Source organism: Chionomys nivalis, chromosome X (assembly GCF_950005125.1).
Source record: "Chionomys nivalis chromosome X, mChiNiv1.1, whole genome shotgun sequence".
In the NCBI taxonomy this organism is placed as follows: domain Eukaryota; kingdom Metazoa; phylum Chordata; class Mammalia; order Rodentia; family Cricetidae; genus Chionomys; species Chionomys nivalis.
Window position 1 is genome coordinate 91,224,183 of NC_080112.1, and position 22,927 is coordinate 91,247,109.

At 36.0% G+C, this 22,927-nt stretch overlaps 1 protein-coding gene across 5 annotated transcripts in view; it reads right to left on the reverse strand.

Annotated features, from left to right (window-relative positions):
- Window positions 1-22,927, reverse strand: part of Alg13 (ALG13 UDP-N-acetylglucosaminyltransferase subunit) — a 67,016-nt gene that overhangs the window by 37,107 nt on the left and 6,982 nt on the right. The window contains exons 1-5 of one of the 5 annotated variants that reach the window (XM_057759315.1): window positions 12,260-12,532; window positions 11,572-11,655; window positions 10,001-10,051; window positions 9,292-9,338; window positions 8,595-8,667 (exon numbers count right to left, since the gene is read on the reverse strand). In XM_057759315.1, the coding sequence (XP_057615298.1) occupies window positions 8,595-8,667; window positions 9,292-9,338; window positions 10,001-10,051; window positions 11,572-11,655; window positions 12,260-12,397 (393 nt within the window). In that variant the 5' untranslated portion in view covers window positions 12,398-12,532. Of the gene's footprint in view, window positions 1-8,594; window positions 8,668-9,291; window positions 9,339-10,000; window positions 10,052-11,571; window positions 11,656-12,259; window positions 12,608-19,545; window positions 21,372-22,927 lie in introns of those variants that run through there. The other 4 variants (XR_009056465.1, XM_057759316.1, XM_057759318.1 and 1 more) reach the window with 4 other exon arrangements.

Sequence of the window (22,927 nt, forward strand, 5' to 3'; positions counted from 1 at the left end):
GGACACAATAAAAAGACCAAACCTAAGAATAATAGGGATAGAAGAAGGAGAAGATCTACAGCTCAATGGTCCAGAAAATATATTTAATAAAATTATAGAAGAAAACTTTCCCAACCTTAAGAAAGATATTCCTTTGAAGGTCCAAGAAGCATACAGAACACCAAATCGACTGGATCAAAAAAAAACATCTCCTCGTCATATAATAATCAAAACACAAAACATACAGAATAAAGAAAGAATATTAAGAGCTGCAAAGGAAAAAGGTCAAGTTACCTATAAAGGTAAACCTATCAGACTTACACCTGATTTCTCTATGGAAACCATGAAAGCCAGAAGGTCCTGGATAGATATACTGCAGAAACTACGAGACCATGGATGCAAGCCCAGACTTCTATACCCAGCCAAGCTTTCGTTCACTATAAATGGAGAAAACAAAATTTTCCAGGATAAAAACAAATTTAAACAATACGTAGCCACAAATCCAGCCCTTCAGAAAGTAATTGAAGGAAAATCACAAACCAAGGAGTCCAACAATGCCCACAATAACTCAGACATCTAATGACCCTTCACCAGCACAACTTGAAGAAGGGAAACACACAAACTCTACTACCAAAGGAAAGAAGGAAAGAAAGGAAAAATGACTGGAGTTAACAACCACTGGTCATTAATATCACTTAATATCAATGGACTCAACTCACCTATAAAGAGGCACAGGCTAAGAGATTGGATACGAAAACAGGATCCAACATTCTGCTGCTTACAAGAAACACACCTCAACCACAAAGACAGACATCTACTCAGAGTAAAGGGCTGGGAAAAGGTTTATCAAGCAAACGGACCTAAGAAACAAGCAGGTGTGGCCATACTAATTTCTAAGAAAGTTGACTTCAAACTAAAATCAATCAAAAGAGATGGAGATGGACATTTTTTACTCATAACAGGAACAATTCACCAGGATGAAGTCTCAATCCTGAATATCTATGCCCCTAATATAAAAGCACCCACTTATGTAAAAGAAACGTTACTAAAACTCAAGGCAGTCATCAAACCACACACACTAATAGTAGGAGATTTCAACACTCCTCTCTCACCAATGGACAGGTCAATCAGACAGAAACCTAACAGAGAAATAAGAGGATTAAGGGAGGTAATGAATCAAATGGACTTAACAGACATCTATAGAACATTCCACTCAAATAAGAAAGAATATACCTTCTTCTCTGCAGCTCATGGAACCTTCTCGAAAATAGACCACATACTCGGTAACAAAGCAAACTTACACAGTTACAAAAAAATATCGGTAACCACCTGTGTCTTATCAGATCACCATGGATTAAAGTTAGAATTCAACAACAATGCTATCCCCAGAAAGCCTATGAACTCATGGAAATTGGACAGTCAACTACTGAACCACACCTGGATCAAGGAAGAAATAAAGAAAGAAATTAAAGTCTTTCTTGAATTCAATGAAAACGAAGACTCATCATACTCAAACCTATGGGACACTATGAAAGCAGTGCTAAGAGGAAAGTTCATAGCATTAAGTGCCCACATAAAGAAAACGGAGAAAGCACACATTGGAGACCTAATAGCCCACCTTAAAGCTTTAGAAAGAAAAGAAGCAGACTCACCTAGGAGAAGTAGAAGACTGGAAATAATCAAATTGAGGGCTGAAATCAACAAAATAGAAACACAGAAAACAATCCAAAGAATCAATGAAACAAAAAGCTGGTTCTTGGAGAAAATCAATAAGATTGATAAACCCCTATCCAAACTAATCAAACGGCGGAGAGAGAATACGCAAATTAACAAAATCAGAAACGAAAAGGGAGACATAACCACAGACACAGACGAAATTCAGAGAATCATTAGATCTTACTACAAAAACCTGTATGCCACAAAATTGGAAAATGTAAAAGAAATGGACACTTTTTTAGATAAGTACCATATACCAAAGTTAAACCAGGACCAGGTGAACAATCTAAATAGACCCGTTAGTCGCGAAGAATTAGAAGTTGTTATAAAAAACCTTCCCACCAAAAAAAGCCCAGGTCCAGACGGCTTTAATGCAGAATTCTACCAGAACTTCCAAGAAGACCTAATACCTATACTCCTTAATGTATTTCACAATATTGAAACAGAGAAGTCATTGCCAAATTCCTTTTATGAAGCTGAAGTTACTCTGATACCAAAACCACACAAAGACACAACCAAGAAAGAGAACTACAGGCCAATCTCACTCATGAACATCGACGCAAAAATACTCAATAAAATACTGGCAAACCGAATCCAAGAACACATTAGAAAAATTATCCATTATGATCAAGTAGGCTTCATCCCAGAGATGCAGGGCTGGTTCAACATACGAAAATCTATCAATGTAATCCATCATATAAATAATCTGAAAGAAAAAAACCATATGATCATTTCATTAGATGCGGAAAAAGCATTTGACAAAATTCAACATCCCTTTATGATAAAGGTCTTAGAGAGATTAGGAATACAAGGGTCGTTCCTAAATATAATAAAAGCTATTTATAGCAAGCCGTCAGCTAACATCAAATTAAATGGAGAGAAACTCAAAGCTATTCCACTAAAATCAGGAACACGACAAGGTTGTCCACTCTCTCCATACCTCTTTAATATAGTGCTTGAAATTCTAGCAATAGCAATAAGACAACATAAGGGGATCAAAGGGATTCAAATCGGAAAGGAAGAAGTTAAACTTTCATTATTTGCAGACGATATGATAGTGTACATAAGCGACCCCAAAAACTCCAGCAAAGAACTCCTTCAGCTGATAAACACCTTTAGTAGCGTTGCAGGATACAAGATCAATTCCAAAAAATCAGTTGCCCTCCTATACACAAAGGATAAGGAAGCAGAGATGGAAATCAGAGAAGCATCACCCTTCACTATAGCCACAAATAGCATAAAATATCTTGGGGTAACCCTAACCAAGGAAGTAAAGGATCTATTTGACAAGAACTTTAAGTCAATGAAGAAAGAAATTGAGGAGGATACCAGAAAATGGAAGGATCTCCCTTGCTCTTGGATAGGGAGGATCAACATAGTAAAAATGGCAATTCTACCAAGGGCAATTTATAGATTCAATGCAATCCCCATTAAAATCCCATCAAAATTCTTCACAGATCTTGAGAGGACAATAATCAACTTTATATGGAGAAACAAAAAACCCAGGATAGCCAAAACAATCTTATATAATAAAGGATCGTCTGGAGGCATTACCATCCCTGACCTCAAACTCTATTACAGAGCCTCAGTATTGAAAACAGCTTGGTATTGGCATAAAAACAGAGAAGTCGATCAATGGAACCGAGTAGAAGACCCTGATTTCAACCCACAAACTTATGAACACCTAATTTTTGATAAAGGAGCTAAAAGTATTCAATGGAAAAAAGAGAGCATCTTCAACAAATGGTGCTGGCAGAACTGGTTGTCAACGTGTAGAAGAATGAAAATAGATCCATATCTATCACCATGCACAAAACTCAAGTCCAAATGGATTAAAGACCTCAATATTAGTCTGAACACACTGAACCTGATAGAAGAAAAAGTTGGAAGTACTCTACAACATATGGGTACAGGAGATCACTTCCTACGTTTATCCCCAGCAGCACAGACATTAAGGGCAACATTGAATAAATGGGACCTCCTGAAACTGAGTAGCTTCTGTAAAGCAAAGGACACTGTCACTAAGACAAAAAGGCAACCCACTGACTGGGAGAAGATCTTCACCAACCCTGCAACAGACAAAGGTCTGATCACCAAAATATATAAAGAACTCAAGAAACTAAACTTTAAAATGCTAATGAACCCAATAAAAAAATGGGGCACTGATCTGAACAGAGAATTCTCAACAGAAGAAATTCAAATGGCCAAAAGACACCTAAGGTCATGCTCAACCTCCTTAGCGATAAGGGAAATGCAAATTAAAACAACTTTGAGATACCATCTTACACCTGTCAGAATGGCTAAAATCAAAAACACCAATGATAGCCTTTGCTGGAGAGGTTGTGGAGAAAGAGGCACACTCATTCATTGCTGGTGGGAATGCAAACTTGTGCAACCACTTTGGAAATCAGTGTGGCGATTTCTCAGGAAATTAGGGATCAACCTACCCCAAGATCCAGTAATACCACTATTGGGAATATACCCAAGAGATGCCACATCAAATGACAAAAGTATCTGTTCAACTATGTTCATAGCAGCATTGTTTGTAATAGCCAAAACCTGGAAACAACCTAGATGCCCTTCAATGGAGGAATGGATGAAGAAAGTGTGGAATATATACATATTAGAGTACTACTCAGCAGTAAAAAACAATGACTTCTCGAATTTTGCGTGCAAATGGATGGAAATAGAAAACACTATCCTGAGTGAGGTATCCCAGACCCAAAAAGAGGAACATGGGATGTACTCACTCATAATCGGTTTCTAGCCATAAGTAAAAGACATTAAGCATATAATGTGCGATCCTATAGAAGTTAAATAAGAAAGTGAACCCAAAGAAAATCATATAGTCATCCGCATGGAGAGGGGGAAGTAGACAAGATTGCAGGGCAAAAAATGGGAACTTGCGGGTGAGGTGGCATGGGGCAAAGGGGAAATGGGATGAGAAATATGAGAAGGGGAGGATGGGAGGAGCTCGGGGGATTGGGATGGTTGGGATATAGGAAGGATGGATACGGGAGCAGCGAAGTATATATCCTATCTAAGGGAGCCATCTTAGGGTTGGCAAGAGACTTGACTCTAGAGGGGTTCGCAGGTGTCCAGGAATATGTCCCCAGCTGGTACCTTGGGCAACTAAGGAGAGGGAACCTGAAATGACCCTATCCTATACTGATGAATATCTTGCATATCACCTTAGAACCTTCATCTGGCGATGGATCAAGGTAGAGACAGAGTCTCAATTTGGAGCAACGGTCTGAGCTCTTAAGGTCCAAATGAGGAGCAGAAGGAGGGAGAACAAGAGCAAAAAATCAGGACCACGAGGGATGCACCCACCCACTGTGACAGTGGAACTGATTTATTAGGAGCCCACCAAGGCCAGCTGGTCTGGGACTGAATAAGCATGGGTTGATTCCGGACTCTCTGAGCATGGCGGTCAACGAAGACTGATGAGAAGCCAAGGACAATGGCACTAGGTTTCAATCCTAATACATGAACTGGCTTTGTGGGAGCTTAGCCTGTTTAGAAGCTCACCTTCCTGGACGTAGATAGAAGACCTTCGTCTTCCCGCAGGGCAGAGAATTTGGACTGCTCTTCAGTATCGAGAGGGAGGGGGAATGGTGTGGGGGGAGGAGAAGAGGAGTGGGGATAGGGGGAGGGGAGTGGGGGGAGGGGGCAATATTTGGGAGGAGGGGAGGGAAATGGGAAACGGGGAGCAGGTGGAAATTTTAATTAAAAAAGAATAAAAAATAAAAAATAAAAAAAAAAAAAAAAAAAAAAAAAGAAGAAGTGAAAGAAGGTAGCAGGGAATGGGAATAAATTAGAAAAAAAGCTATCAAGAAACGCACACATGAAAATACCATAATGAGCCGGGCGGTGGTGGCGCACGCCTTTAATCCCAGCACTCGGGAGGCAGGCGGATCTTTGTGAGTTCGAGACCAGCCTGGTCTACAAGAGCTAGTTCCAGGACAGGCTCCAAAAAAAAAAAAAAATACCATAATGAAATCACACATTTTGGATGCTAACAAAAAATTCAATGAAAAGTTCTTTAGAGTTCAACCAGACAAGTTTTCTTAATTTCATTTATTTATGTTAATTTTGTAGGCTCTGAAATAGATCTCAAATTTATTTTACTGTTTATTTAACACTCGTTTATTTCCTGTATTAAGTATACTGCATTTCCATGGGCAATGTTTCCTCTTATTATCAAACATTTTGATTATTTACACACTGTGAATTTAAGGGACTCCAGAAATGGATTAGAGGTGAAAAGCACTAGCTGCTCTTCCAGAGAGCCCAAGCTCAATTCTCAACACCCACATAACTGCAGTTCCAGAGAATCTGCTATCTCCTTCTGGCTTCCTCAGGAACCAGGCACACATACATGTGGTACAGATTATACATTCAGGCAAAACACATACATAAAATAAAAATTATGCCAGCTCTGTACATTGCATAATTAGAAAGATTTTATCTACATACATTAAAAAATGAAAAGCAATGCAATACAGCAATGGAAATTAGATATTATATCATTTTCCTAATTATAAACTAACAGTATGCATGTCTCAAATATGCTATTTTAGCATGTACATACAACATTCTCATTATTTCTATATTCTTACGATTCTAACAGACAACAGTTCCCACTATGTCAATATCCACAAAATGAACAAGATTCATTTAAAAATGGAACTGTACAATGATAAGAACTACTAGATGGTGAATATACAGATATTCACAATATTATCCTATGAATAACGCTCTAAGAAAAAATTTAGAATCAAGCATAGGGAAAGAAATAGAAAGTTTGAAGATCCCTGAATAGGATCTACAAGAGCTAGTTCTGGAACAGGCACCAAAGCTACAGAGAAACCCTGTCTAAAAAAACAAGCAAAAAAAAAAAAAAACAAAAACAAGAGACTAGTGGTGGCAGGCACATGAATGCTTCTTAATTCCTTTGTCTAAGTTTGAAAATTTTCATAATAACGAGAAAAGCTTCGTTTGGTTAAATATTCCGTACAATGAAAAGACTAATTTTCAACAAGGCCTATTCTACCCCTCATTATTCAGCTCTAGCCTATATTTCTGTGCACTACCCCCCACATTCAATTAATTAAATCCCCAAAGGGTATCTTGCTTCCATGCCTTTGCATATTAGGTTCCCCATGAAAAGATAGACCTTCATGTTTGAACTTAGTTTTTTAATGCATCACTACCATAATGAAGCATTCTAACTTGCTTAAGTGGGTATCTTCCTTCTATGTCCATTTTATGCATTACTTGTAGTATGAAATTAATCATTTAATTGTAATTAACTATTTCATGAAAGTCTTTATACCCCTAAAGCTCCTAGGAAAAAGATTTCTTTAATCAAGTACTGGTATCGGTATCCTCAAAGTCCAGAAAAACATTTGTTAATACTATAGGGGCACCATGCTTGCTGAATGAATTAGATGATCGTCACTGGTAAAATAAGTGACCCCATTTATTTATATATATATATATATATATATATATATATATATATATATTTTTTTTTTTTTTTTTTTTTTGCTTTTTTGAGACAGGGTTTCTCTGTGGTTTTGGAGCCTGTCCTGGAACTAGCTCTTGTAGACCAGGCTGGTCTTGAACTCACAGAGATCCGCCTGCCTCTGCCTCCCAAGTGCTGGGATTAAAGGCATGCACCACCACCGCCCGGCCCCATTTATATTTTTCTAAGGCATCTCCATCTCCAGTCAGTTATCTCTAATCCTAATACCACTTCCTTAGTTTAGATCTTTTGCCTAAATTACTATAACATCAAAGTTCTCATGTCTATTCTTGTCATCGTAAACTATTGCCAGAATTATGTTCCATGGTCTGAAATAAGATTTCAAAACTGCAGTCCCATATTTACTGACTGAGTACTTAAAACCCTTTTCTTAAAAACCTTTTGGGATACTCTGTTGGAAAAGAAAGTCGATTGATGGAGGAGTTACTTTTATTTAATAAAGAAACTGCCTTGGCCCATTTATAGGCCAGCCCTTAGGTGGGTGGAGTAAACAGACAGAATGCTGGGAGAAAAAAGCCGAGTGAGTGAGTCGCCATGATTCTCCCACTCCAGACAGACACAGGTTAAGATCTTTTCTGGTAAGCCAGCTCATGGTACTACACAGAATATTAAAAATGGGTTAGATCAATATGTAAGAGCTAGCCAATAAGAGGCTGGAACTAATGGGCCAGACAGTGATTAAAAAAATACAGTTTCCGTGTAATTATTTTGGGGCATAAGCCTTGCAGGCGGCCGGGTGGCGGAACACAGTTACCAGCTGAGCATTTTGAAACACTTTGGGCTATTTTCTAAGCACTTTACAACACTGTAAAACCCTCAAGATACTTTGCAGGTGAGGAAAATAGAAATGTAAAGATGAGGAGATAAAACTACATGACTTGGAAACCAACCAGGGAATAAACAGAAGAGCTTCAGGGAAGTTGGGAATGTTTCCAAGAAATTAACAATTAAAGGATGAAACAATGGACTGTGGGAAAGTTAAACTAGCAGAAAACATGTCATGTAGACTAAGGATAAAAGATAATGAAATGACACTGAACACCTAACTTCCTCTGGTCAACGAAGAGCCAACTAGGGTTTTATGTAGTTTTGTGGGTGATAAGAACAATCTGTTTAAAAGGTAGCTAATACCAATGAGAATGACAAACTAAAGAGGAAAAGGCTGCTAGCATACATTATTACCAGTTAGACAATGTTTATTAGGTGACTCAATAGCACAATGGTACTACATTGGGCTTCAAGATTAGGTTTACTGTTTCACTAATTAGGTCAGAAGGCTTATTTCTTAGTATTGTGGTAAACCAGCAGCATCATTCAACTATATTTCAGTCAACATTCATTTTCTTACCTTTTTTTCAAAGCCATTATCTGTGACATGTATTGGTGGCTTTCCAGGATACCGGTAAAGAATGAAATCTCGACTACAGGTAGAAAACAAAGGTAGGTGGGAAGAGATTACTTAGTATATACATAAGATACCTATAAGTGTAAGACCTTGTAAGACTTTTCTTAATTTCCCCATGAAATTTTATTATCAAAACCAAATGTGAACATTTGAAGGATCATTCAATTATTGAAGTATCTAAAATTTTTTGTTCTAACTTTACAATAGAAATGACACTACCCTAGTGACAACATATTTTTTAAAAAGTCAAGCATTCATAAGTTTTAAAAGACAGCTATCCTGGTTTCCTACTGGAAATATTACCAGTATAGCATTTTCAGCCTCTTAGTATGTCTTGAGATAACATCTTGTTGCATACCCCAAGGTGGTCTTAAACTCAGCATCATCTTGCCTCAGCCTCCCTTGCTCAGTTCTAGTATTATAAGTCCCAGGACACCTGGCTTACATTTAATCTTCCTTTCAAAGAGACACAAACTCTAGGACAGAACCAGTAATAAGGTTCTTCACCCGAGAACTCTATCAAATGGATTTTAAATTTAACCTGTCCTAAAGGGACTCTGACAGAAATCTTAATTATATACAGTCATTCTCACTCATATTCATATTTTCCCTCTTTCATTTTCCCTCTGGTACAACTTACTTATAAATTAGAGAAAGAGCTCTTAATTCCAGCTGGCCAGCACTCTCCTAAATATAAATACAGAATTTTGATAAACTTTCAGAACTATTAAGTAGTGTTTACAACATTTTTCAGCTATTTGATATTTCAAGTAAAGTATTTGTATAACACACTGTAATTTGTTCTGAATGAGAAAATTAAGATAGCTAGCAACTCTATAATATAAACTCAAATGGACCCAAAATTCTACTTAGCCATAAGGTAATAACTACATGATTTTAAAAGTATAAAAAGTATAACTACTATTTTAAAAAAGGTGGCAGAGTATTTACTAAATGTCATTTAACTAAAAATTGATTACTATCATCAAATAAAAGTACTTCTAAATTATTATGAATCTGCCTTCTGCAAAAGAGAACTACCAATCAGGAAAATTTTAATTTTTAAAAATTAGTAAACATTACCATCCTTCTTTCCCATTACAGCGAAAATGGCTTTAAGTGTTTCCCAACATTGTCCTTCTCCCAAGCACTGTGTACACTCAGCAGGCTACAGAAACTGTCAATACAATTCTCAATAATCAACACAAACAGGCCATCGCTTCTTATCCAATAATTGTTATTCAACAGTTAAATATTTAAATACTTTGAGGCATTATAGATATAAAAGTATGTTTGGGTTACTATTTCAAACAACCATGAGAAGATGATAGTCTCATATTTGAACTTACCATGGGATCTCCCAACCGTTCAAGATATTTCTCAAAAGATCCCTCCACATACTTCAAAAAAAAAAAAAAACTTGACTTAACCAAATAAATGATTTTACTGCAATCTGATTATATTCTACAGATATCAGTTTCTAATGACTTTTATTTGAGATTATATTTCTGTTATTTCTCCCTTCCCTTTCGAAGCCCTCTCATATACCCCTTCCCACTCTATCAAATTTATGGCTTCTTTTTATCACATTCATATGTATATGTATGTAGACATATATAGTCTTAAATATAATCTGCAGTCTGTACATGGGATTAAATGACTAGTTCACAGCACCTCCAGATCAACATATACACAAAAGTCTTGAGTGAAAAAAGGTATCTAGGAAGCTGTCTACATATTAGTAGATTTCATTAAATGCTTTACCTTCCAGTTTCTTTTAAAAATGTCAACTTCACATAACTTTACAATTTTAATCAATTAAGCAAGACCAACAATCATAAAATCCTGATAAGAGACATGTATGCAAAGTTAAAATAATATAAAGAGAATTTCACTGGTATCAAAAAAAAAAAGTCCTGGGCACAACAAACTTTTGCTGGTGGTGGATATGATCTACCTTGCTTTTGATGGCAGCTGCAATGACTTTTAAAATGGTTCAGAACTAAAACTGTTATTCTTAAAATGAATGATCTTATTGTAAGTAAAATATGCCTCCATAAAAAACTGAATTAAAACTCACGTTCTCTATAGTTCTGATATATACCTAGCATGAACTAAATAGAGTAATTTAAATAGCACAAATTGACCATGAACTGTAATGTATTTCAGATATTATTGTTATTATTATAATACATATTATTATACACTGTAATGTATAACAGAGATTTAAGATAATGAATTTATCGCACTCATAGGTGTCCTTGTGCCCTTTAGATTGGCTGGTATTTTTTTCTAATTTTTACTGAAAAGACACTTAAATACAGCATAAACTTTTCTAGGGGGATGGGAGAGGAAGATCAAGCTTTGAAAAGTATGTTTAACACAACTTTTGTTAAGCAAACTGTGGTCTAGGAAGTAACAGCACCCTTAATTTACAAGTTTGATTAAAATGCAGAAATCCGAAGCCTCTGCTCAAACCTACTGCATCAGAATGTACAGTTTAACAAAAGCCCCAGTGTTATGTGCATGCACAAAATACTTGAGATATGCTGCATTAAAACATGTCTTCCATCTCAATGTCAGGAACAGTATTTCTCCCAGGTGTGGATAAAACTGATCAACAAGATTTAAAGAAGCCTTTACATTATTTTACAGTTCACTGAAACCTGTTGAGAAAATTGAAAACAAACCTCCTCCCAGCACTCGGGAGGCAGAGGCAGGCGGATCTCTGTGAGTTCGAGACCAGCCTGGTCTACAAGAGCTAGTTCCAGGACAGGCTCCAAAACCAGAGAAACCCTGTCTCGAAAAACCAAAAAAAAAAAAAAAACCTCCAAAAGCAGGAGGCAAATATGCAAAAAAAAATTGCCCAGTTACTATACACATTACCAAAAACTCTGTTCAGTGCATATATTCTACTTACAGACTCAAAAGTTTCTTGATTTTCCTTCATATATGAGACGCAAGCTCTCCTGATTTGTAAATGATGGATCTGGCTGTAAAACAGCTATAAAAGATAAGACTAGCTCACTGTCATGTCATTTGAAATAGAAGCTTCTCAATTAACACAATGAACGTAGACATTTAGTTTCCTAATCTAGAACACATGTTGGAAACAGAAAATTAAGTCCATCTGTTACTACACCTGGTCTTCACCAAAGGCGAAGAAGCCATGCCTCATCTTACGAATGATCATCTCTAGTAAGATTGAAGGCTAATAATTCTCTCCTAGACTTTCAACTCCATAATGGCACAATCTATTAATCTTTTTCTTATGCATAAAACAAAAGGGAGGACACGCTTACAAACAACTGAGATTCATTTCGAAGTTTTCTTTAACCCCACATTAATTTACCCCTCCCCCATTACAAACTGAAAATGAAAAGCAGAAAAGTAGGCACAGGAAAACAGTATTTGCTCTAATCAGCAATAGCACAGTATTTCACTGTACTTTTCAGGCAGGCCTGGATATTATCACTGAAAAAAAAAAACAGAAAAAGTAACGCTTTTGTTTCTTTCAGTATGCTACAGATGGAGCTACTCAAACATGGCACATCTCACTCTGAAACCTTACAAACAAGACATTATCCAGTTGTCATATTTATATTTACCTGCTCGGAAATAGCCCGAAAAAGGCAAGAGGCATCCTTGGCAATCACCTTCCGAAACAGCCCTAAACTGCCTAAATATTCATCCATTGATGCCTCACTCAAAGACTTCTGGCCGCAGTTTTTCCATCCTTTATTCATTGTGCATGGGATGAGGAGAAAGGAACAGAGGGGTGAAAAAGAAGAAAACACAGAATGCAGGGAGGACTAGGCAATGGCGGCAAGTTGTGTAGGCAGGTATCCGAAACAGCTCAAGGTCTAGGCAGAAGGCAGGTGCGGCAGGGCTGAAGAATCTTGGCAATTTCCAGAAGCAGAAGCAAGAGGCTGACTGGCGCAGGACAAGACAGGACCCTGTGGAAAAACAAAACGAAGAGCAGATGCTCCAAAGAATAAGAAACTTGAGAAACAAGGGAAGAAAAAAATTAAACAGTTACAGAAAGGTAGGACTATCAAAATCAGCTAAAGGCATAAAAAGTGACTAAGCAGCTGAACTCTGGGGATCTGAAGAAAAGCTTGGGGAAGTTACTTCATGAGGCTGCTAAGATTATAAAAAAGCCTCACGTGTGTAAAACAGCTTACTCCACGAAAAGTACTGAGAGCACTCTCAGAATTTCCAAATAATTTCTGTCCTTCAGAAGCCCTCCAGAGTTTAAAGGAAGTAGGGGTGGGGTATTTAACTAATTCTCTTTAGTACTAAGAACATCTTTTTTAAAAGACAAAGAAAAGGGGAAGGACCTCCATCTGCTGGGACAAAGATCACTTAAAGAAAAGTAAAAATGCCAACCGTTTCAGGTATAAGAATAAAATCAACTCAGTCAATTCTAGATTAAAAAATTGTCTACAAGGACCACTGAAAATAAATCCACTCATACTACTAGGAAATCCCGATATAATTCTTGAAGAATGTCAAGTTGCTGCAGAGTACTAAGAAAAACGGAGTTTTTAACTGAAAACAATGAGAGCTAGAGATGGCTCAGCAGCTAAAAGCATGTGCTGCAAAAGACTAGAGTTCAGTTCCCAGCACCCACACCAAGTGGGTCACAACCACCTGTACTTCCTCTGGTACCCATGAGCATCTGCACTCATATACAGTGCACATATACCCACACAAATATATGTATTTAAAAAATAAATCTTCAAAAAGTGGGAACAATGAAAGCAGCATGAAATGAAATACCTTAAACAGAAACTTATAAAAATGTACATTTAAGATTTGACGGCACACTAACATTGTACTTTGCAGAAAAAAATTCTCTGAATCATGGGGGGGGCTCCATCTTTATTATTTTGTTTTGACATCAAGTATTATTTTTACTTAAATGCCAAAATACAACCCTCATACTTAAAGTGTTAAAAAGTAAGTTTTAGGGGCATACAGCTCAGTAATAAAGCTTGCATACTAGGTTCTTGTACACTAGATTCAATACCAGCATCCCAAATAAATAAATAAGTCAAAAGCTTGTCTTTCCTATTGATCTAGAAATGTTAAACTTGTACTTTTCCTATTTGTACAGTGATAACACACTAAATTAAATATGTAAGGTCCTAGCTACATGGGTTCGACAAAAAAAAGTATACTCTAAATGAAAGAAAAAAGTTGACTTTAAAGACGTTGCCACATTCTTCTATGTGAGTCAGCAGTAATTAAGACTGCTGTCTATAGAAGAAACAGGGACCATCACTTATAATTTAAGAATGAAATAAAATCATGATAAGGAATAAAATCTTGACTTCCCTTACCATACCAATTTCATATTACCTTGTTTCTTTTCTAAAGAAACCATAATATACAGGAACTTTGTACAAGTTCTGAACTATACTGTTTGGTTATAGGGAAACCATCTTTTTAAGATCACTAACTCAGTAAGAAAGACATATTTAGGATTACAATTAAAAAGTTGATTCATTTTGTCATATTTTACAAGTAAAGACAAAATACAAATTCTTTACATCTTCTGAACTTTAAACATGGGTACACAAAACCTCAACAAATCCTATTCATAAACGTCCATTTGAAAAAAGAATGGAGGGGAAGGGGTCAGAAAGACAATCAAAATATAGAGGAAACCAAGAAACAAAGACCAGAAAAATCCTCAACAAAAAGACAACAAGAGAAAGAAAAGTACGTACTAGGAAACCAAGCAACAGACAAAATTTATTTTTGACAAAGGAACAAAGGCAATACAATAGATAATACAATATTTATATCAAGTGGTGCAAGAATTGGCCATTTGTAATACAAAAATTAACCCTAGACCTAAATCTCAGGCTTTGTTTTGTTAATGCAAAGCAAACTAGATCTATAAAGTTTCTGTGTTTATCCTGATAGCTGCTTCCCAAGGGAGGGTTAAGACCGTAAGAGAAAAGCTGCAAGGGAGCCCCTCTGTGCCCTTTTGTATTATATATTTTAGCTTCTGACCTACAAATATTTGGAAATCAATACATAAAATCAAAGTTCTTAAAAATATTTTAAGAAAAAACATTCAATACCTTGGGTTAGGTAAAGTTGTTGAAAAGCATACAGATTGTACTTTCACAAAATAACTTTTGCTCTACAAATGAAATTGTCAGACAGGTGACAACCGAAGTTACAAACTAGGGTAAAATACATGCATATCATTTATTTATCAAAGAAATATTTGTACTGAAAAATATATATATATATATACTTGTATTGAATATATATATTATTATTATAAAAAAACGACTAGGGATGTAGCTTAGCTGATACACTGCTTGCTTAGCACGCTAGCAACCCCAAGTTCAATCCTCAGGAAAACATAAAAGTGACATGGAGGCACAAGGCTTTAACCTCAGCTCTCCAGTAGTAGAGTCAGGATTTCAGACATTTACAACCACCTGCTGCTACATAGTTTGAGGCTGGTCTCTACTACACATATAGAGTTAGCAAAGAACAATCTAGTTTTTTTTTCAATTTTTCAATGGGCAAAACATCTTAGTGTTTTACTAAAGGTAAATGAAAGGGAAGTTACAATATAGTTAAGGTGGCAGAATGCTTGTCTTGTGTATAATATCCCAGCCTTAGGAGCTAGCTGTAAGACCAGGATTTTAAGGTTATTTTCCACTAAACAAGAGTTTGAGGCCCATCTGGGCTAGAGTCTCTGTCTAAAAAGCGAAGTGAGTAAAAATGGCTAATAAGTAGTTAGAAGATGTTCAGCATAATTAGCCATAAAAAATGCAAATTAAAACCACAATGAGACAATTACACACATACTGGGAATGCTATAAAATAACAGTGAACAAGAGTGTGGAAAAACCAGCCCTAAAAAGCCAGATACAAAAGGTGTGATATGAAATATGCCAAAAGGCAAATCTAGATAAAAATCAGATTAGTAATTACCTGGGGCTGTGGTGGAACAGGCATTCGCAACAAACAAGCATTTAGAAAGATAAAAATCTGAAAATCTTTCCCAACGGTTTCACTAAAAATTACGGAATTATACTCTTTAAAAAACTGGTTAACTTTGCCAGGAAGTGGTGGCACGTGTCTTTAATCCCAGCACTCAGGAGGTAGAGGCAGGTGTACCTCTGTAATTTCGAGGTCAGCAAAGCTAGTTCTAGGACAACCAGTGCTACACAAACACTGGGGAGAGGACCTGGTTAATATCTAATATTCATCATAAGTGTAGAATTAAAATAATTTTTCATATATTCAGAGTTACACATCCATCACAATTTGAGAAAACCGTCACTTGAAAATGAAACCCTATTATCTTACAGCTATTATCCTCTAATTACCCTATCTCACCAACTTAGTAGTTGCCTGCCCATCTTTAGATTTAACTATTCTGAACATTTCTAATAAATGTAACCATACATTTTTATATGGTCCTCACTTGTTACACTTAGCACAGATTTCATTTTAAGAACCACCATTCTAGGCTGGGTGGTGGTGGCGCACATCTTTAATCCCAGCACTTAGGAGGTAGAGGCAGGCGGATCTCTGTGAGTTCGAGACCAGCCTGGTCTACAAGAACTAGTTCCAGGACAGGCTCCAAAACCACAGAGAAACCCTGTCTCGAAAAACTAAAAAAGAACCACCATTCTAAAACAAGGTGTTCTACAAGTTATTACTAATTCTTTGAAGCATTATTTTAGGGCAAATCCAAAACTTTAATAAACACTGCCATCTTTAAAATTCACAATCCCTATTTAAGCATTATTAAAGGTTCTTGTTGAGCTATCAGAAGATATAGTAATAAAGACTTTGAGAATGATGAAAATACCAAGAAAAACATGAAGGAAATAGTACCATAAAATAACTTCAAAACACAAATATTTAAAGAAAACAACAGCATATAACTTACTTGTAATTGGGCAAACCAATTGGGAGAATTTTTCCCCATGGAGTCTATGAATAACAGTACACTTTAAAATAGCAATGTAAAAAACCCAAACAGGCCCTGTGTCTATAACATAAATGTGCAATTTTGGGGATATTGATATAATTTAAAACACTATCTTATTATACCAATAAATGATGAACATGCACTAAGAATTCAGTGCTTCAATTACCATTCCCAGATTATCACCCATTGCTTGGATCCCTTCATCTACAAAATGGAACAAAATGAAACTATTTCTTAGGATTACTAGAGGTTAAATAAATTCATATGTAAAGTAAACTGAATAAGTACCAATATATAAGCACTTAACAACTACTGTTCTTTCTCCCCTCACCTCCCCAGAAAAATATATCATTTTGTACAGCACAAAATTGGCTCACCACGTTTATCATTATTATATGTTCCCAAATATTCTCCAAAAGCCAATTTCAAATAATCTGCCCATACATCATTTACCAGAGCATATGCAGATTTAGTCATCTCTGCAAATTGTTACATGAACATGAATTGAGTGCTATTATCTCACTAACAGCAAAAGAAAAATGCCTACAGTACCTTTAGTCATTCCTGACTTTAGTCTTCCCTTTTTTTTTAATATTGCCCTTTGACTTAACTTTGTATCTGAAATCAACGAACACCTGACTACCTTATGCTGCAGAACCTTGTAACAAGTTCATTGGTTAGACCTCCCAACCATTCCAACTCATTCACTCCCAACTATAAGCCATCAAATCTAAAATTCCCAGTTTCCAAGATCATCTCATAACATCAACCTCTCATATACTCAATTTTGTAGGACCAGAAAAGTCACTTCTGAATCTGTCCATGGCATCAATTTCCCAAAAATCATTTTTTTGCCTCCTTATATCTCGAAATCTAAATAACACTAATAAAAAGTATTAAACAGCATTCCACTTATCCAGTGACTTTAAAATTAACTTTATTCAAAAATATTTCAAGTAAATTTTTTTTTATAAGAAATAGTAACATATAAACCTCATAGCCTTTTTTACACACCGGTACTATTTTCAAATATCTTTTATCTCTAATAGTCTATATAATTGTCTTAAAGTGAATTAAGTCAATTAAGACAGTTCTCTAAACTGGGCAGTGGTGGCTCAGGGCTTTAATCCCAGCACTGAGTCAAGGTCAGCCATTTCTAGAAAGGCTAGTTCAAGCTAGAGCCAGGGCTGTAACACAAAGAAACCCTGCCTTGAAATACCAAAATAAATAAAGACAATCGTCTGCCCTTAATCCTCAGCACTTTTATAAATTTCAAAATGCAAATCCCAAGTTTTAGTTCTAAGTAGGGTTGTCATGCACCAAGGAAACTCCTGGTATAGAATTACTACTACTGAAAAAAAGGACAGGGAACCCTGACTGCTCTTCGGACTGGAGAGGGGGGGGGGAAAGGAGTGGGGGGAGGGGGAGAGGAGTGGGAGGAGGGAGAGGGAAATGGGAGGCTGGGAGGAGGCAGAAATTTTTTTTTTTCAATAAAAAAAAAATCCCTGGGTTAGCTATGAAACAAAACAAATAAAAGCTTAAAACAAATATTATGCCATGGTAAGAAAAAAACAGGACTCAATCAAGTTGTTTCTCATGGTATTTCTGGCAAAAGGCTGTTTTCTTAAGCAAATTTTCACCTCTAGTATTTTTCCTCAATTGAGAAACTACACAACTTAAAATGTTGAGAAATTTTGTCAAACAAAATTCAAATTATCTTGACTTAAAATCTCATAATATAAAATACCACAAAGGTATAGTCAGAAATATTACCACATACAACAAAGGACTGTTGAGTAACTAAAACTACATTATGTGGTCTAGGATGTAAATAAAACCTTTTGTAAAATTAGTATAGGGGGCTGGAGAAATGGCTCAGCGGTTAAGAGCATGCCCTGCTCTTCCAAAGGACCTGAGTTCAATTCCCAGCAACCACATGGTGGCTCACAACCATCTGTAGTGAGGTCTGGTGCCCTCTTCTGCCCTGCCAGAATACATACAGACAGGATATTGTATATATAATAAATAAAATAAATTTATTAAAAAAATCAGTATAGAGCTGGTGAAAAGCTAAGAATGTGACTTAGTAGTGTGTGCCTTGCAAGAACTTCAGCAAGTGCCCCACCAAGGACATAAAAATGCAATAAATGATACAATGGGATTATAAGCTCAAAACTGAGGTGGAAACAAGGTGCTCACTGGCCAGTCCATCTAGTCTAGTAAGTGACCTGGCCAGGGAGCAATCATCTTAGAAGTGGATGTTATTTGGGGATAAACCCCGAGTTTGTTCTCGGGCCTCCTCAAGCACAGGCATGCAAATAGGCACATTTTCTTAAAAAATGATAACTATATATAATAAAGGCATAATTACTCTTAATTCTCACCTATGAAGATGTGAACTATTTACACTTAAATATCTAATTCTCACCAAAATTTTAATTCAGAGTATTTTCTCAGGAACCTACTTTTACCGTCAGTAAAAATTTAGTATTAACCTAAGTAAGGGACAATCAAGAAAATAAATCTAATATATGCAAATACATTGCCAAGTAAAATGTTTGAAACAAAAGTTATGCCTTTAACAGTCACGATCCCATCTATTCACCTGATTTAATTTCTTACTGCATAGGCTCAGAAGAACCTGAAACTCACTATGTAGCACAGCTGAATTCCAGAGTGCAGGGATTACAGCACCATCATGCCAAACTCTCAAATTTCTATTTTTACGGATAAATTGTATCTAAAATTTCTACCAATGAACTATTAGGCTTAAATATATTATCTTAAAAGTTCTGAGATCAAACTCAGAAATTTTATATATTGAGTTCTTGTAATTTAAAAACTATGTATTTAAGCAATTATACATATCACACGATTGTAAAATAATTTTTATAAAACATAAATTGCCAAATTCTGTTATACGTTTCATCACTGTAGAAGGCATTATTTAATTTTGGGTTTTCATATAGTTATTTTTCTGTATATCTGTGCACCACACACACGCCTGGTGTCCACAAAGGCCAGAGGGGGTAGGATACCCCGCCATGTGGATATTGATAATAGAACCTGTGCCCTCTAAGTTAACTTATATTTTAAGAACCAAACTTATGTCCTCTGAAATACAACTCAACTACTGAGCTCGCTTCAGCCGCCAGATGTGAATTATAGTAGCTCAGTGGTAGAGCCTATTACCCAGCATGTGTGAGGTCATAGGTTCAAACCCTACTATGTCTATCCAAATGAATAGACCAATGACATGGATCACCAGCAAATGTCCTGATGCCAAGCCTAGACACCCACATTTGATCCTAGGGACTAACATGGCTGAAGGACAGAAATATCCCAGTTGTCTTCTGACTTACACATGAACATATCCATACACACACAGAATTAAAAATGTAAATAAACAACCAAGTCATACTGTTATATCTTTGGATTGTCTATTCTTTAAAGCACTGATAAGATTATCACATTCTACTTACATGTATGTGTGTATGCATTCATTCATGTGAATGTAGGGATGTTGTAGGGATGTGTGCCATGGTCAGCTGGTGGAAATAAGAGGAAAACCTCAGGCTCAATGGTTAATTTCCACCTTGTTTGATACAGGGTCTCTTTTTGCCACTCACTGTTGTGAACACCAGGCTGGCTAGCCCAATGTCTTCAAGGGATTCTGTCTCCATCTACCATCTCATCATAGGCAAAGGGATTCTAGATACACACTACCATCCCTAACTAATGTTGATTATGAGGATGCAAACTCAGGTCCTCACACTTGTGAACCAAGCACACTTTATTCACTGAGCCATCTCCCCAGTCCTTCTCAGAGGAACAAATATTACCAGGTGTGGTAGTGTGTGCCTGTAATCTCAACACTTGAAGGATCAGAAGTTCAAAAGGTGAACTTATCTACTTCATTCTTCAGAATAAAACTTACTTGCAGTACAGTAGATCAATTACTTTTATCATCTTTTTCAGATAACTATTAGCTCCCACAAAGTAAACCCATTTTCTCTGCATAATACAAAAGAAGCTGTCTCAAGATTATAAACCAACAGATGCTGATTTTCTCACCAAATGTTACATTGTTAGCATTTTATTCTTTTCTTCAAAGTAACATGTTACTAATATCTGATTTTTATTAACATTTTTCAATTTTTTCAGTTTTGTGCTTTTGTTTGTTTCAGTTTTTGGAAACAAGAGTTACTCTGTGTACCCCTGGCTGTCCTGAAACTTAATCTGTAGACCAGACTGGCCTTGAACTCAGAAATCCACCTGCCTAAGCCTCATCAAAGGTGTGCCCAGGTTGTTTTTGCTGTGTTTTGTTGTTGTTTTTGCTTAAGCAATCAGATATCCATTTAAGATTCTAGGACAAAACTGTGAAGACTACATTTTCAAAGTTAGGAACTCACTACATCACTACATACTCAATGATAGAGAAGCTTCATAAATTTACTGAGATTAGGATTTGGACCCAACTGCAATATTTATGCCACAAAATTCTCTATATATTCTATTTTTATAGTAAATATATTAAGTTGTATTATTCTACAAATGCATGCCATAAACTTATTTTGATTTTATCACATTTCATGAACTGGATTTAGGGGTATTTTAAAGTGTTGAGAGTTTATTTTTGTAATCCAACAACTTTATCCAAAAATGCAGAAAATTTTTCTGGCTGGCCAGGAGGATAACATTTCAGTGTTGATAAATCCATTGACTGTAACAGCCCAGGAAGCGTGCTAAAACAAAAGAAGAAAAATATCAGGTAGCATGAGAGAAAGTTCCATAGCTTATCTGCTGCCCATTTGATGAATGAACTGTGAATTTTTATAATTTTAATATTATGGGGATATACACACTATTATTGCCAACACGAAGAGTACCATAAAATGTTGGATAAATTGAATAGATATTTTTAGTTCAGTCAAATGAAGTGTTTCAGAAATGTCGTTTCAAGGAAATTTTAATTATACTGCTTTTTAATACTCTCCAAAACCACACAAACATAAAATAAAGCAAAGTTAATTTATGAAAAGAGAATAAATGAAACCAAAACAATAGGTATCAGAAAAGAAAGCTAGGGTTACTATACTAAATAACATGCATATCGACTGTGAGAAAACTATTTTACTGAAAATTACCATGAATTCATAACTAATCAATATGTAGTCATCATGTATGTTGGAAATAAGGTTCTAAACAACAGCACAAAACGTACTTCGGAAACTTAAACAAGTAAACTAAATTTGAACAGACATACCACCATCCAACCTAGGTTTGGGTAAAATATAATCAATGCTTCTTGATACTATCAGAAATGACTTTTCTGAAATTAATAGTTTCTAAAACTGTTTAAAAGATAGGGGGAGGGCTGGAGAGATGGCTCAGCGGTTAAGATCACTGTCTGCTCTTCCAAAGGTCCTGAGTTCAATTCCCGGCAACCACATGGTGGCTCACAACCATCTGGAATGAGGTCTGGTGCCCTCTTCTGGCCTGCAGGCAATACACGCAGAAATAATATTGTGTACATAATAAAGAAATATTAAAAAAAAAAAAGATAGGGGGAGGGTAAAGAAATTGCTCTGAGGGTAAAAGTGATTATCACCAAGCCTGAAAACGGTGAAATCAATCCCCAGAACACACATGGTAGAAGGAGAGAACAATTCAAAGTTGTCCTCTGTCTTTAAGGCCCACAATACAGCACACATACATACATACATATTTTTTTTCAAAAAAAAAAAAAGAGGCATGCAGGTCATTTCATCCTGCAGAAAAAGTTAGGATGTCTTTATATATTTTTTTTTTAAAAAATCTATTTTTTGTATTTTATAATATACTAACAAAAAAAAAATTCAGAGCTAACTAGCTGGGGACAGTAGCCCATAACTATCTATTATCTCTAAAGCTCAGAAGGATCAGGAACTCAAGGTTAGCCTGTGCTATACAAAGATCATCTCCAAAAAAAAAAAAAAAAAAAAAATAGAAGTGAACACATTTTGAATGAAATTTCTTTTCAACAGCCCCTAGAATTATTAACTTTGATACATTCTTTAGGAAGATAAGATCTGTTCCTGTGAAGTTGTCAACTTTTAACAGTATCAAGTACCTAAAGGCAGATACACCAATTATCTGAACTGTCCCTAATTTCTAGCTTTTCTTCTGAGTCATTTTACCAAGACAACATTTCCTTTCTTTCATCATTATAGAGTTAAGCACACCACCAGTTTTACTGTTTGAATAGTAATCACTGACTCAATCTGTCTTCTCCCATTGGGAACATCAAGCTTAGTTCACT